This window comes from Ornithorhynchus anatinus, chromosome 11 (assembly GCF_004115215.2).
Source record: "Ornithorhynchus anatinus isolate Pmale09 chromosome 11, mOrnAna1.pri.v4, whole genome shotgun sequence".
NCBI classification, from domain to species: domain Eukaryota; kingdom Metazoa; phylum Chordata; class Mammalia; order Monotremata; family Ornithorhynchidae; genus Ornithorhynchus; species Ornithorhynchus anatinus.
In genome coordinates this window covers 37,155,730-37,168,314 of record NC_041738.1, presented here as the reverse complement: position 1 = coordinate 37,168,314, position 12,585 = coordinate 37,155,730, and the positions used below count along the sequence as shown (strand labels likewise).

The 12,585-nt window shown below is 49.8% G+C and overlaps 1 protein-coding gene across 1 annotated transcript in view; it reads left to right on the top strand.

Annotated features, from left to right (window-relative positions):
* Window positions 1-9,205, top strand: part of CFDP1 (craniofacial development protein 1) — a 111,295-nt gene extending 102,090 nt beyond the window's left edge. The window contains exon 7 of the mRNA XM_029075785.2: window positions 7,828-9,205. Coding sequence (XP_028931618.1) covers window positions 7,828-7,918 — 91 coding nt within the window. The 3' untranslated portion in view covers window positions 7,919-9,205. The remainder of the gene's footprint in view (window positions 1-7,827) is intronic.
* Window positions 9,206-12,585: the final 3,380 nt, after the last annotated feature.

The following is a 12,585-nucleotide window of genomic DNA, read 5'->3' as shown; positions in this document are numbered from 1 at the left end:
TTTTTTCTGAAGCTTCCACAAGGGGAATGTGAAACCCAAGGAGCTCACTTTTGAGTGAGAGACCACCAACTGCAGATAACAAAGAGGGAAAAGTATGGAGAAGAAACAGAATTTAACGTAGTCTACTCAGCCCTACAGTTGTGCATGCCTACAGGATGTAGTTGGCATTAAGTCAGTCAAAGAGTTGACGGGTCTCATCCTCTGACAAGAAGATCAAATAAAACAAAAGGAGCTGTCAGAAGTTCCAATGGGAATGACACATTTTTTTTTTTTTTGGCATCTCCTAAATATTTGCCAGATGCCTTTGTTGGCAATTCGAAGGGCAAAAATTTACACTCCTGATTCTGAAAAACATAATAGGGCTATTAAAGACACTATCTTCTGGGTCAGGAGTGTTACCTGCTGCCTCACTAGTGTTAAATCTCCTTTTCATACCTTTCTTGGAGGCAGTTGTGAGCATTAAGTCACCGCGTGGTGCAGGGTTGAAATGAAGTCTGGCTCTTTCTCAAGGAGAAAGTAATCTCAGGCACTGATATCCCAGGTTGTTTGCATCTTCGGGCAGGTTTTCCACTTCCTCCTTTTCCGCTCTCTTCCCAGTCGAACGGGCCACAATTCCCCTCCTGTGTATGTTTCAGGTTCTGCAACCCAAGGCCAGAGGTCTTTGAATCTGTCAGAGGACCTGTTTGACACTCTGGCTCCTTGCAAGGGGGCTTTCTTTCTACTGTCAGGCTGATTGGTTCTGCCCTCTGTAGGGTGGGCTTTTAGGGAACAGGCCCAGAAGCAACCTGGGAAACCACATCTGCCCTGCTCCACAGTTCCCCTCTTTCTCCCCTGTTGTCCCAGATCTCAGGAAATCTGGCCCATTGTGTTCCTCGAGGAGCCGCATGTGGGTTAGGAGAGCAAAACGATGTCAGATCCTGGAGGGTCTGCCCTGGTTTGAAAAGGAGATGAAGGTGGTAGAGTGAGAGAAACCGTTTTAGTTTTTCCATGCTGTTAAAATTCTTCATTACCTTCAGCCCAGATGAGCCGCTGCCTCCTAACTAGGCCTCAGTATGTAGGGCAGGGTCAGAAGGAGAGAAGAGACTGTTTTACCAGAGGGCATCCTTTGATCCTCAACATCCCTCCCGACACAGCATTTTCACGCTCACGCCACGAATGAAGCCATCGCGGGACGGGGAAGCACCGTACTAGAAAATGAGATAAATCAAACCCCGCTGTCTGGGTTCTGATCCCGGCTCCTCCCCTGGTCTGCTGGGTGATCTTGGGCAAGTCACTTCACTTCTCTGGGCCTCAGTTACCTCATCTGTAAAATGGGGATTAAGACCATGCACCCCCTATGGGGCATGGGTTGTGCCCAACCTGATTAGCTTGTATCTACCCCAGCGCTTAGTTCAGTGCCTGGCACATAGTAAGTGCTTAACAGATCCCATTAAAAAAAGGTCTTCTATCTCCCTCCCTCCTACCCTTCTATGGGACATTGTCTAAACCGGTTCCGTGGACAGTGTCCCAGAGGCGAGTTATAAATGAGCCCCATACACTCAGCTCATGCATACTATGCCCTTTGGGACACTAGGTCTTCCTGCTAAGGACTTGTTTGTTCCTGCTCTTATGAGCAAAAATTTGCATTTATCTTTGGCAGGGTTTTTGATTTCAGGGATATCAATTTCTGAGGCCATGGGTCAACAGATTTGAGGCAAGAAGATGCCTTACCTTTCCTGGGCTAATCTAAAAGGGAGGAGGAAAATCCCCCTTTTTTTTTTTTAAAGGTTATTGTCATTATTAGGGGTGGTGAGGGTAGGATATTTGTTGACTCTCCCACTCATTCCAGGTTCCAAGCCACTTCCTCTGCCAGCCTCTTAAGACCCCTTGGTTCTCTTGCCACCGAGCAGAAGAGGGGATGGGCAAAAGAGAGCTCGGAACCAGGAATGCCAACTTTGCATTTCGAGAGTAGGGTTAAACTTGGGGTGGGGATCCCAGAGGGGTGGGGAGGGGGAAACAATGAGGCATAGACCAATACATGCCCAGGGAGGTGGACGTACGGACACAAGCAGCGTGCGCACACACACAAACACACAGGGAGCTCCCCCTGAGCGCCAGGCTTCCTTGATTATTATTATTAAATGAATGATAAAGAATGATAAAGTATAAATGATGAAGAAATCATCAAATTTGTGAAGAGCTTTCTTTTTACGCCGAGCACCGTACTGAGCGCTAGCGGAGATCAGGATAATCAGGTCGGATACAGTCCCCGTTCCACGCCAGGGCTCACGGTCTGAGGGCTCCCAGACCTTTCCCAAAGATGGTTTTGTTTATGTGTGACTCTTGGCACGAAACCGAGACTGTCACAAGGATCCCATTATCAAATGGGCTTTGCTTCCCAACGAGTGTCGGCGGGATGAATGGACTCTCTTGACCTCGGACCCCGCACGCTTGCCCCCCGTTGATCTCGGTTGCCCTTTGAAAATCCACTGGAGGCAGGGCCTGTGCTTTTCAGAACCACCTCGGTCTACCAAGTTTACAAAGTAGCTCCCACTGGTACCTACTGGCTTGTGGCCGCCAGTTTGAACAGGAGCCCATGATATTGGCAGCGTCAGCCCCACTCAGCCCGGTTCCTCCGAGCCTCTGCGAGAACGCAGACCGTCGATTCCTCATGGGTGACGGGGCGCCCCGACCAAGCACCGCTTCCCTGTGCGTCAGAATCCGTCTTTTCCTCTCCTCCCCTCAGGACAGGTGGCACTGAACGTGGGTGATGTGGAAATCATTTTTTTAGCAGCCTCTCCGGGGTTTCCTTTTTCTCAGTCCTCCCAGTTTGTAGATCTCCTAAATTGGTGCAGGAGGGGGGGCAGTAGGGTTTAATGGAGACAGACAATCGGCAGTCCCTGGTGCACATAACAATGGGCGGCCCACCAAGCCAATCCGCTGCTGGTTGTTGATCTTTCCTCAGTCTCTGAAGTTCTGCCCAGCTTCCATTCCCTCCCGGCTGCTGCCGTTCCCAATCCCCTGAGGCTCACTTCTCTTTGTCCCTGCTCTGCTTTGATGGCTGGAGGTGGCACAGGGCCTAGGAGCGGCTGGAAGCAGGAGACCAGGGCAGACATTAACAAATGCAGTAAGATTTTGGAGGCTCAAGAAGAGGGCTGGGGAGAAGCTGCCCCTCTAACCTTCCCCCTAACCGTCCCATGAGTTGACGTGGCAACTGTTTTTGACTCATAGCTGGCAGTAGTTGTAGTATTATTATGGTATTTAGGTGCTTACTGTGTTTCAAGCACTATTCTAAGTGCTGGGGCAGAGAATCAATCGATGAATGGTATTTACTGAGCACTTACTATGTGCAGAGCACTGCAGAGCACTTTGGAGAGCACGATACAACAGACCCGTTCCCTAAAAAGTAACAGTGGTGAAATGGAGGTCAGTGAACTTGGGTTTTAACTTCCATTCTGCCGGTAATTTGCTCAACTGCTTTAAGAAATAATAGACTTGTGGTATTTGTTAAAGCACTTACTCTGTGCTAAGCATCATAATAAGCATTAGGGTAGATACAATACAGTCAGATCAGAGTCCCAGCCCCATATGGGGCTCACAGTCTAAAGTGGGGGGGAGAATGGATATTTACCCCCCATTTTTACCAGTGAGGAAACCGAGGCACAGAGAAGCTAAGTGACTTGCCCGAGTTCACAAAGCAGACAAGTGGTGGAGTCGAGATTAGAACCCAGGTCCTCTGACTCAGACCTGTGCTCTTTCCTTTAGGTGATGCTGCCAGCCACAGACTCTTCTCTCGTATCTTACCTACCATTCTGTAACCCCTTCCTGCCAGTTTCATAATTTTTTTAATGGTATTTGTTAAGCCCTTACGATGTGCCAGGCACCGAACTGAGCGCTGAGTAGATACAAGCTAATCAGGTTGGACACAGTCCCTGTCCCACATAGGGCTCATAGTCTTAATCCCCTTTTACAGATTAGGGAATTGAGGCACAGAGAAGTTAAGTGACTTGCCTAGGGTCACACAACAGGCAAGCAGCAGAGTTGGGATTAGAGCCCAGGTCTTTCCGACTCCCAGGCCCGTGCTTTAACTAGCGAAGCTTTAACTGAGAAGCAGCGTGGCTCAGTGGAAAAGAGCACGGGCTTTGGAGTCCGAGGTGATGGGTTCAAATCCGGGCTGTGCCACTTGTCAGCTGTGTGACTGTGGGCCAGTCACTTAACTTCTCTGTGCCTCAGTTACCTCATCTGTAAAATGGGGATTAAGACTGTGAGCCCCACGTGGGACAGCCTGATTCCTCTGTGTCTGCCCCAGCGCTTCGAACAGTGCTCTGCACAGAGTAAACGCTTAACAAATACCAACATTATTATTATTTAACTACTAGGCTGCACTGCTTTTCTGGTTCACAGATTCATTCAATCATTCATTCAGTCATATTCATTGAACACTTATTGTGAGCGGAGCACTGTACGAAGCGCTTGGAAAGTACAATTTGGTAACAGATAGAGACAATCCCTACCCAGCAAGGGGCTCACAGTCTAGAAGGGCGAGACAGACAACAAAACTAAGCAACTAGACAGCCATCGATAGCATCAAAATAAATAGAATTGTAGGTATATACACATCATTAATAAAATAAATGGAATAAATATGTACAATATACACAAGTTCTGTGGGGCACAAGTAGGTCTGGTGGTTAAATCTCAACAAATCACGTAAATTTAACCTAGGTTTTTAGTCCATCCTCCAGCATTCAAAATAGGTCTCATGAGGTGGAGTCACTCATCAGGAGCACCAGATGAGCCTGGGCCCCGAGAAGCTACACAGAGGAATTGATTCTACTTTTTACATTTTTGAATGGTATTTGTTAAGCGCCTACTGTATGCTAAACATACAGTAGGCCCTCAACATTTGCTTCGCAATGTGCTGCATCCCTGCCCACCTTCTTGCCCGCTGCACTACCATATCCCAGCGGAAAGATGCCTGGCAGGGGTGAGAAAGTGTGAGGGGCACTGGGCGAATCACTAGCGGCACTGGGCAAATCACTAGCCCTACTATCTGATCTCCCTCCTACTGAGACTGGAATCCCCATTCATTCAATAGTATTTATCGAGCGCAGAAGCAGCGTGGCTCAGTGGAAAGAGCACGGGCTTGGGTGTCAGAGGTCATGAGTTCGAATCCCGGCTCTGCCACTTGTCAGCTGTGTGACTGTAGGCAAGTCACTTAACTTCTCTGTGCCTCAGTTACCTCATCTGTAAAATGGGGATAAACTGTGAGCCTCACGTGGGACGACCTGGTTACCCTGTATCTACCCCAGCGCTTAGTGCTCTGCACATAGTAAGCGCTTAACAAATACCAACATTTTTATTTTATTTTTTTAAACACTGTTCTAAGCACTGCAGTAAGAACAGGTTAATTAGGTCAGAAGAAGTCCCTGTCCTGCAAGACTGTAAGCCCGTCAAAGGGCAGGATTTGTCTCTATCTGTTGCCGAATTGTACCATCCAAGTGCTTAGTACAGTGCTCTGCACATAGTAAGCGCTCAATAAATACTATTGAATGAATGAATGGGGATCCCAGTCTAAGTAGGAGGGAGATCAGATAGTAGGGCTAGTGCTAGTGATTCGCCCAGTGCCCCTCACACTTTCTCACCCCTGCCAGGCATCTTTCCGCTGGGATATGGTAGTGCAGCGGGCAAGAAGGTGGGCAGGGATGCAGCACACTGAGAAGTAAATGTTGAGGGCCTTGCCCACGTTAGCCTGTCACGGGCATAAGTGGGACTAGAACCCCGGTTTCCTGATGCCCAGAGCGGGTTCTTTCCACTAGATCAACAGCAGGAGACTTGCGATCTAATCCCAGCTCACTTAACCTCTGTTTACCCGCCTGTAAAATGGGGGTGAAAAATACCTGCTGCCTCTTACCGCACAGAGATGCCGTAGGAACCCGAAGAGAGGAGTAATGCAAAAGTATTTTGGAAAAATAAAAGTTCTCTAGAAATCCATGGCGTTATGATGAATCGAAGCTCTAAACTCGTTCTTTCTGGCCTCGGCAGTATCCTTTAGGAATGCCACCCCAAGACGGGGGGAGACTCAGAACTGTGGTTATGTTATTAGACGCTTCAGAGAGAGAATGAGTTAAATTGGGGGTTCTGGAAGCAAGGGGGCAGACCAAACGAAAGAGTAATTATGCCTGGCTGTCAGCCAGCAGCCTGTTCATTGCGGAGCCTCCATTATGCTCCGAGCCCAAGTACTTGGTGGTGGGAGGAGTTATAGAGAAAGAACAAAGCCCAGGCCCCTTCTCTGGGGAAGCTTACAACCTAATTGGAGAGTCAAGACAAACACAAATAAACTTCACACAGAACGGAAGCACTACAAAACCGTAAGAGAGTCCAAAGGCGTAGAGGAGCAGAAACATCCAAATATACAAGTGAGAGATTTTCAGAAGTATCCTGGTGTCCCTGGAGCAACGAGAGTAACCTGAACCAAATGGGGTTAAACACGGGACGATTCCTTCCAGGAAGAATCAGCCCTGCCCCTAACTCTGGGGGAGGGGGGCTGTAATGGGTGTAAAGGCGCCGCGTCCCCGTGGATGAGAGAGAATGAAAATTCCACCACCCTCCCTGGGGCCTCTTGAGAGATGCCAAGGTGACCTCTCCAGGGGGAGCCTTCCATTCGAGCACCCTAGGAATGATCCCTCCTCCCCGTCCCCGTCTCCCGTTACGACCCCCTTTTCCAGTGATGGGAGAATAGTTATTGTCCGCAGCCCACGCTACCTGGGACTTGTGCAACTGGAAGCATTTGTGGCGTGACCTCTTGGGAACGGTCCAAGTGTCAGACGGGTACCGAAAGGGACAATCGCGACTCTGGGTTCTCACGAGTATTCTCACGGGGCGCCGGTGCCGGATATCCTTTAGCTTTTAGGAAATCTTAGATCTGGGGGAAAACGGACTTCCAGGGCAGGTGCAGAGGGTCAGGCAGGTTCAGCCTAGACAGGCCTGGTTGGCAGCAGATGTGGAGGGGCGAGCCTGCGGATGCCAACGAAGAGGCCGCTAACCAGGGGAAGTAGGCTACTGAATGTGGCGGTGTTCTCTTTATGAGCCTAATGACCTTGTAATGAGAGCTGCACAATTTCAGCAGTGGAACAAAAGAAAAATTAGTGAGATGATTCAATTACATCTCCCATTTTCAATGGCATTTTTGCTTTCTCAATAGGTTAATTAGCACCACAGCCCTCCTTCCCTCAGGCGAGATGTGGCACACTTAGCAGTTGAGAGGTAGATTAAAATGCAGCTGCATCTCATTAACCGGCAAGCCCAGTGCTTTCCGCATCCGCAGCCTCCTGCCACTGTGCTGGGCCCGCCCCAGCCCGAGCGATGCCAGCTAGGCCAGCCCCTCCCATCTTGCCCTGGAAGATAGAAGTCTTGGGGGCAAACAGTGAAAACAGCAACGACCTCGGAGGGCTGCGGGGCCCAGAAAGCTAGACCCAAGCGAAGGGGCCGACCGGCCTAGCAGCGCGATCGTATTCAAAGATGTTTTTGTTTGGGAGGGAAAGGAGGAGTCATCTCTTTCTGGAAATCTCACTTTTATTTTTATTTCTTATCTCTCCAGATAAGAAAAGTTTGCCTGCCCACAGCGTCTCCTCCCTAATCCTTTGCCTTGTTTTTCTGTCCAGCCATAGGTCTTTTCTGGGTGGCCCTCGGAGCTTGTCCTTGGCCTTTATTCCAGAGTTTTGTCCCACAGGCCCCCCTGCTTCAGACCCCCCCCGCCCCTGTCTTCCTAAAGGTGGCTCGGATCCTGGGCCGGGGCAGCTTTTCATTCCAGCTCTACTGACCGGTTTGTTTCTCCGTACTGTCCAGGTACATCGAGAGGAAAGCTTTTCTGGAGCGAGTGGATCACAGGCAGTTCGAAATTGAGCGGGACCTCAGACTGAGCAAAATGAAGCCCTGATGCTGGTGGCGACGAAGAGGAGCGGAGCGGAGACGGCAGTCTCACCCTGCTGACAATGTGAACTCTACTTTTGTGTGTTTGTGAAATGTCTGGACCCCGTCCTCTGCGGCTTCATGGAGAGGAGGCGGAAATGTGTTGAGACTTCTGTGTTGAGACTCAACCTGTGTATCTCCATTTACCCCGGGGTTCTCGCTTCTTTTTTTAATAACGTTGCCGCTCTGGAGGTGTTCCAGAGCTGCCCAGGGAGGTGACTCCATCACATAAGTTGGTTGCGTCCTCCTGTTCTCCCTCTAGAAGAAAGACTGGCCCAGACCAGGCCGGCACATTCCAGATCTCCCAAAGCCCGTGCGATTTTTTCGACCTCTTCCTGCCTGTGGGAGTGGGAAGATGCGGGGCCAAGCTTGCGAAGCAGAGTTGGCCCGGGCTGAGCATTTGAGAAGCCCCTTTCTGCCCGTGAAGGAGATAGTTCTTGTCTTCTAGAGGGTCAGTCTCAGGCCCAGCGCCAGAGAAAAAGGACTGAGGCTCCCATTGCTGGCTGGAGGTCAGATTGCTACGTCACGAGGCACTGGAGAGTTTGTACTCAAATCCCTCTCTCTCTCTCTCCCTCTCAGAATAGAACTTTTTCTAGATCTCCCAGGGCCAGTGCAGATTTTTCCATCTTTCTGCCTGTGGGAGTGGGAAGAAGCAAGGCCAACCTTGCCATGCGAGTTGGCCCAGCCTGAAGGAATGGGGAAGCCTCTTTCCGCCCACGAGGGAGATACTCCCTGTGTTTTCTAAGGGGTCGGTCTCAGGCCTAGCTTCAAAGAGAAAGGACCAAGGCTCCTGTGTGCTGGCTGAAGGTCATATTGCTTTGTCAAAAGACACTGGAGAGTTTGTATTCAAATGCCTCTCTCTCTCTCTCCCTCTCTCTCTCTCTCTCTCTCCCACTCATAGACTGGGGCTTTTTTAGTGGAAATGGTAATTAAGGGCCTGTTGATGGTGGATTTTTTTCTTTTTTTCTTGAGGTGTTGCCCGTTATCCAAAGGTAAAAGCCAACATCTCGTGATCTCCTCACGCTCTCCAATCCCCTTGTGACTTTGGTTTGCCTGGAAAGATTCTGTACATTTTTATATTCCCGTACATTTCAAGGGCATGAGAAAGCCAACTTCCTCTTCTTTGGTTCCCATCTCTTCAGGAACCAGAGGAGGAACAGGTTGATGGGAGGGGCGGGTGGGGTGGGGGGGTGGCGCTGTGGTCCAAGTCATTCGAACTAATAAAATGTTAAACCTCAGGCCCCGTGGACAAGCACACGTGTCTAGATATTGTTGTCAAATGTTGTGAGACCGCATTGTGGCGAGTAGCAGAGCCTGTGGTTCCACGTACCACTCCAGGTGAACAGTCCATCCAGAAACCTGTGGGTGTGAAAAAGTAGCCACGAAGATCCATGCATTTCACTCTGGGTCCAGTAATATCTGTAGGGCAGGGCTTCTCCAATGGGATGTTGACAGTCATGGCCCCCAGAGACTTCAGTGCCCTAGAAGAGGTATTATTGTTTGATTCTGCTGCCTTCTGGCCTTTTTCACCAGCTCAGCCATCCTGCAGAGTGTTTCTGATGCCCGTTTTTCATTCAGTTAATAGTCATAATTGAGTGTCTGAGGTACACTGAGCACTGATCCTAATTGTGGTATTTTTTTGGCATTGGTGTAAGCTTGGGGATAGATATAATAAGAGTGAAGATTGTACACAGTCCCTGTCCCACGTGGAGCGCACAGTCTGACGGGGACAGGTATTTAAGCTCCATTTTGCAGATGAAGAAACTGAGGCACAGAGAAGATAAGTGACTTTATAGATATGTATATAGCTATAAATTATGTTTTACAGATTTGTATTAATGTCTGTCTCCCCCTCTAGACTGTCAGCTCATTGTGGGTAGGGAACGTGTCCGCCAACTCTGTTGCGTCGTACTCTCCCATGCGCTGCATACACTGCTCTGCACGCAGTAAGCGCTCCAAAAATACTGATGATGGTGATGATGATGACTTGCCCAGCAGGCAAGTAGTGGACCCGAGATCAGAACCCAGACGTCCTGACTCCCAGCCCCATGTTCTTTCCATTTGGTCCCTGCTACCTCTCACACTCGGGACAGTACAGTAAAAATAGAAGGCATGAACCCTGTTGCTTGGAGCATATAGTGTAAAGAGGGGTATTAGACATAAAATAATTTACAAATAGGAGGAAGAAGTGTTCAAAGAGAATGAGGCTGCTGTCGCGTATTCCTAAAATCGGTGCCGTCAGGGAAGCAGCCGGGACCCGAATAATGGTCTGATCGGAAGTCCAGAGGAACCCTCCTATTCCCTATTCGGGAGAAGCCAAACAGAAGGACTCCTCCTCTCCCTATACAAGGAAGGATTGTGTCTTCCCTTAGTTCTTTGTAGAACCCCATGGCTCAGAACGTTAATTTACAATCCAGATTGGACAGTAGCGACATTAAGAATGCTAATATGGGTTTGTTGTGTCTACTTAGGGAGGTTAATGGGAAAACAGCTTTTCAGGAGGCCCAGTGGAAGGGCACCATTCCCTCTGCAACAAAGGAGATTCTTAATTCTTTTAGAATCGGGCTGCCCTGCCACTTTGGCCTTTGACCTCTTTAGATCTCCCGTGCTAAGCAAATCAGAAACTGGGAATCCGGTCAAGGTCCTAAAGGGCATAAATGAGGGGGTGAGCTCGAGCCTGGAGTAGGGCAGCTGAAGTGTGAAGTCAGGGGTGGGATGGGTCAGGGGGTCATTGGTCCCGGGAGGGTGCGGAGGAGGAAGGGATGCAGAATGGATTCCTTCCTCCTCCTCTACTGCCATCCCACCCTGGTCTCTACCCCCGGGAAGCCCCTCAATCAGTTGATCGATCATATTTATTGAACCCTTACGTTGTGCAGACCACTGTACTAAGTGCCCCCACCTTCTCCTGCTCTGCCCCAGCCCCCTCCGCAGAGCACTGAGCTTGAGGAACAGACCAAGGATGAGTCTCCGGGCTGGAGGCAGATGGTGACTCAGTGGCACCCCAGCTGGCACCACCTCCTGGCTGTCAGTGCCACGAAAGTTGCCCGCAGAGCAATGCCATCCCGGGATCTTTGGCCCAGGCCCAAGATTAGCCAGTTCCACTCCTGATCTGGCCTGTTGGCCATCTTTCAGCACCGGGTGGGCGTTCCTGGCCAGCTGCATCTTCGGAGACCATATTTCACCAATCTCAGTTTCCCTCTGCCACTTCACGGGGCTGCAGCGTTCTGCCCGCCGCAGTCGTAAAACATTGTAGTGCGGATGTGCCGTACCTCAGCCCGGCAGTCATTTTTCAGTTGTGCATGAGGCGGCTTTGGTTGCTAGAGGGGAAGATCGAGTTGCCCGCGGCTGTATCTGTAATGTGAGATTGGCGGGTGTTGTCCCTCCAAGAGTCTGTCCTCAGCGCCACTGCTAAAGCCAGGGAATGGGCCGGCTAGATCTCTGGTCTGATCCTGTATGGTATATCTTTCAACCTCTGTGAGATTCTCCAGGTTGAAAGGGGCCGAGTGCCTTTTAAACCGGCCATTGGAATGGAGGTTCGCTCCTTAAAAGCCTGTAAGACTGCAGTGCTCGAGAGCTCTCAGTTCTCTATACAGCCGGATGGGTTATCCTAGCTTCCGTCAAGAAAGAGAGTGGGAAATCAATAAACTCAATGAAAATCACATATGTTTTATTGTTCAACTCAAAGCCCCGTCTATGCCGCTCAGGATCCAACACTTAAACAGCCTCGTGCCGCGCTCTGTTTGCATTAGATTAATGTTGCAGCTTGACAAAGGGTCTGTTCCTTTCATCTGTCTCTTGGTTTGGTGGGCCTGTTTCCTGGCAGGTTCACAACACCCTACTGATTCGCATTCAGGGGCTCCTAACGCATCCGTCACGGCTTTTGAAAAGCTTCTTGTGTCATATCTCTTGACCTCCTCGGAGGCTGCCGTTCAGAGAGCGTTCGGCTCTTGGCGTCTTTCCTGACCCAGCTGCTTGCCCACCCAGCGGATTGGACCTCGGCTTGGGTTTGCTCAACTGAATTTCGACAGGTTCTGCTCCCCTTGGCCCCAGCATCCTTCCCCCAGGATCCCCCCCACCAATGTGGTCCAGGTATTACTTCCTGACGAAAACGGGACAGTGGCCTGGGTGTCTCCCTTTAGAACATAAGCATCTTCTGCTTTCTGTATAATCAGACCCTTTTTTTTTTTAGTGGTATTTGTTAAGCATTTACTATATACCCAGTATTATACTAAGTGCTGGGGTAGATAATAATAATGTTGGTATTTGTTAAGCGCTTATTATGTGCAGAGCACCGGGGTAGATACAGGGTCATCAGGTTGTCCCACGTGAGGCTCCCAGTTAATCCCCATTTTACAGATGAGGGAACTGAGTCACAGAAAAGTGAAGTGACTTGCCCACAGTCACCCAGCTGACAAGTGGAGAAGCAGTGTGGCTCAGTGGAAAGAGCACGGGCTTTGGAGTCAGAGGTCATGAGTTCGAATCCCGGCTCTGCCACTTGTCAGCTGTGTGACTGTGGGCAAGTCACTTAACTTCTCTGTGCCTCAGTGACCTCATCTGTAAAATGGGGATTAAGACTGTGAGCCCCACGTGGGACAACCTGATTCCCTGGTGTCTACCCCAGCGCTTAGAACAGTG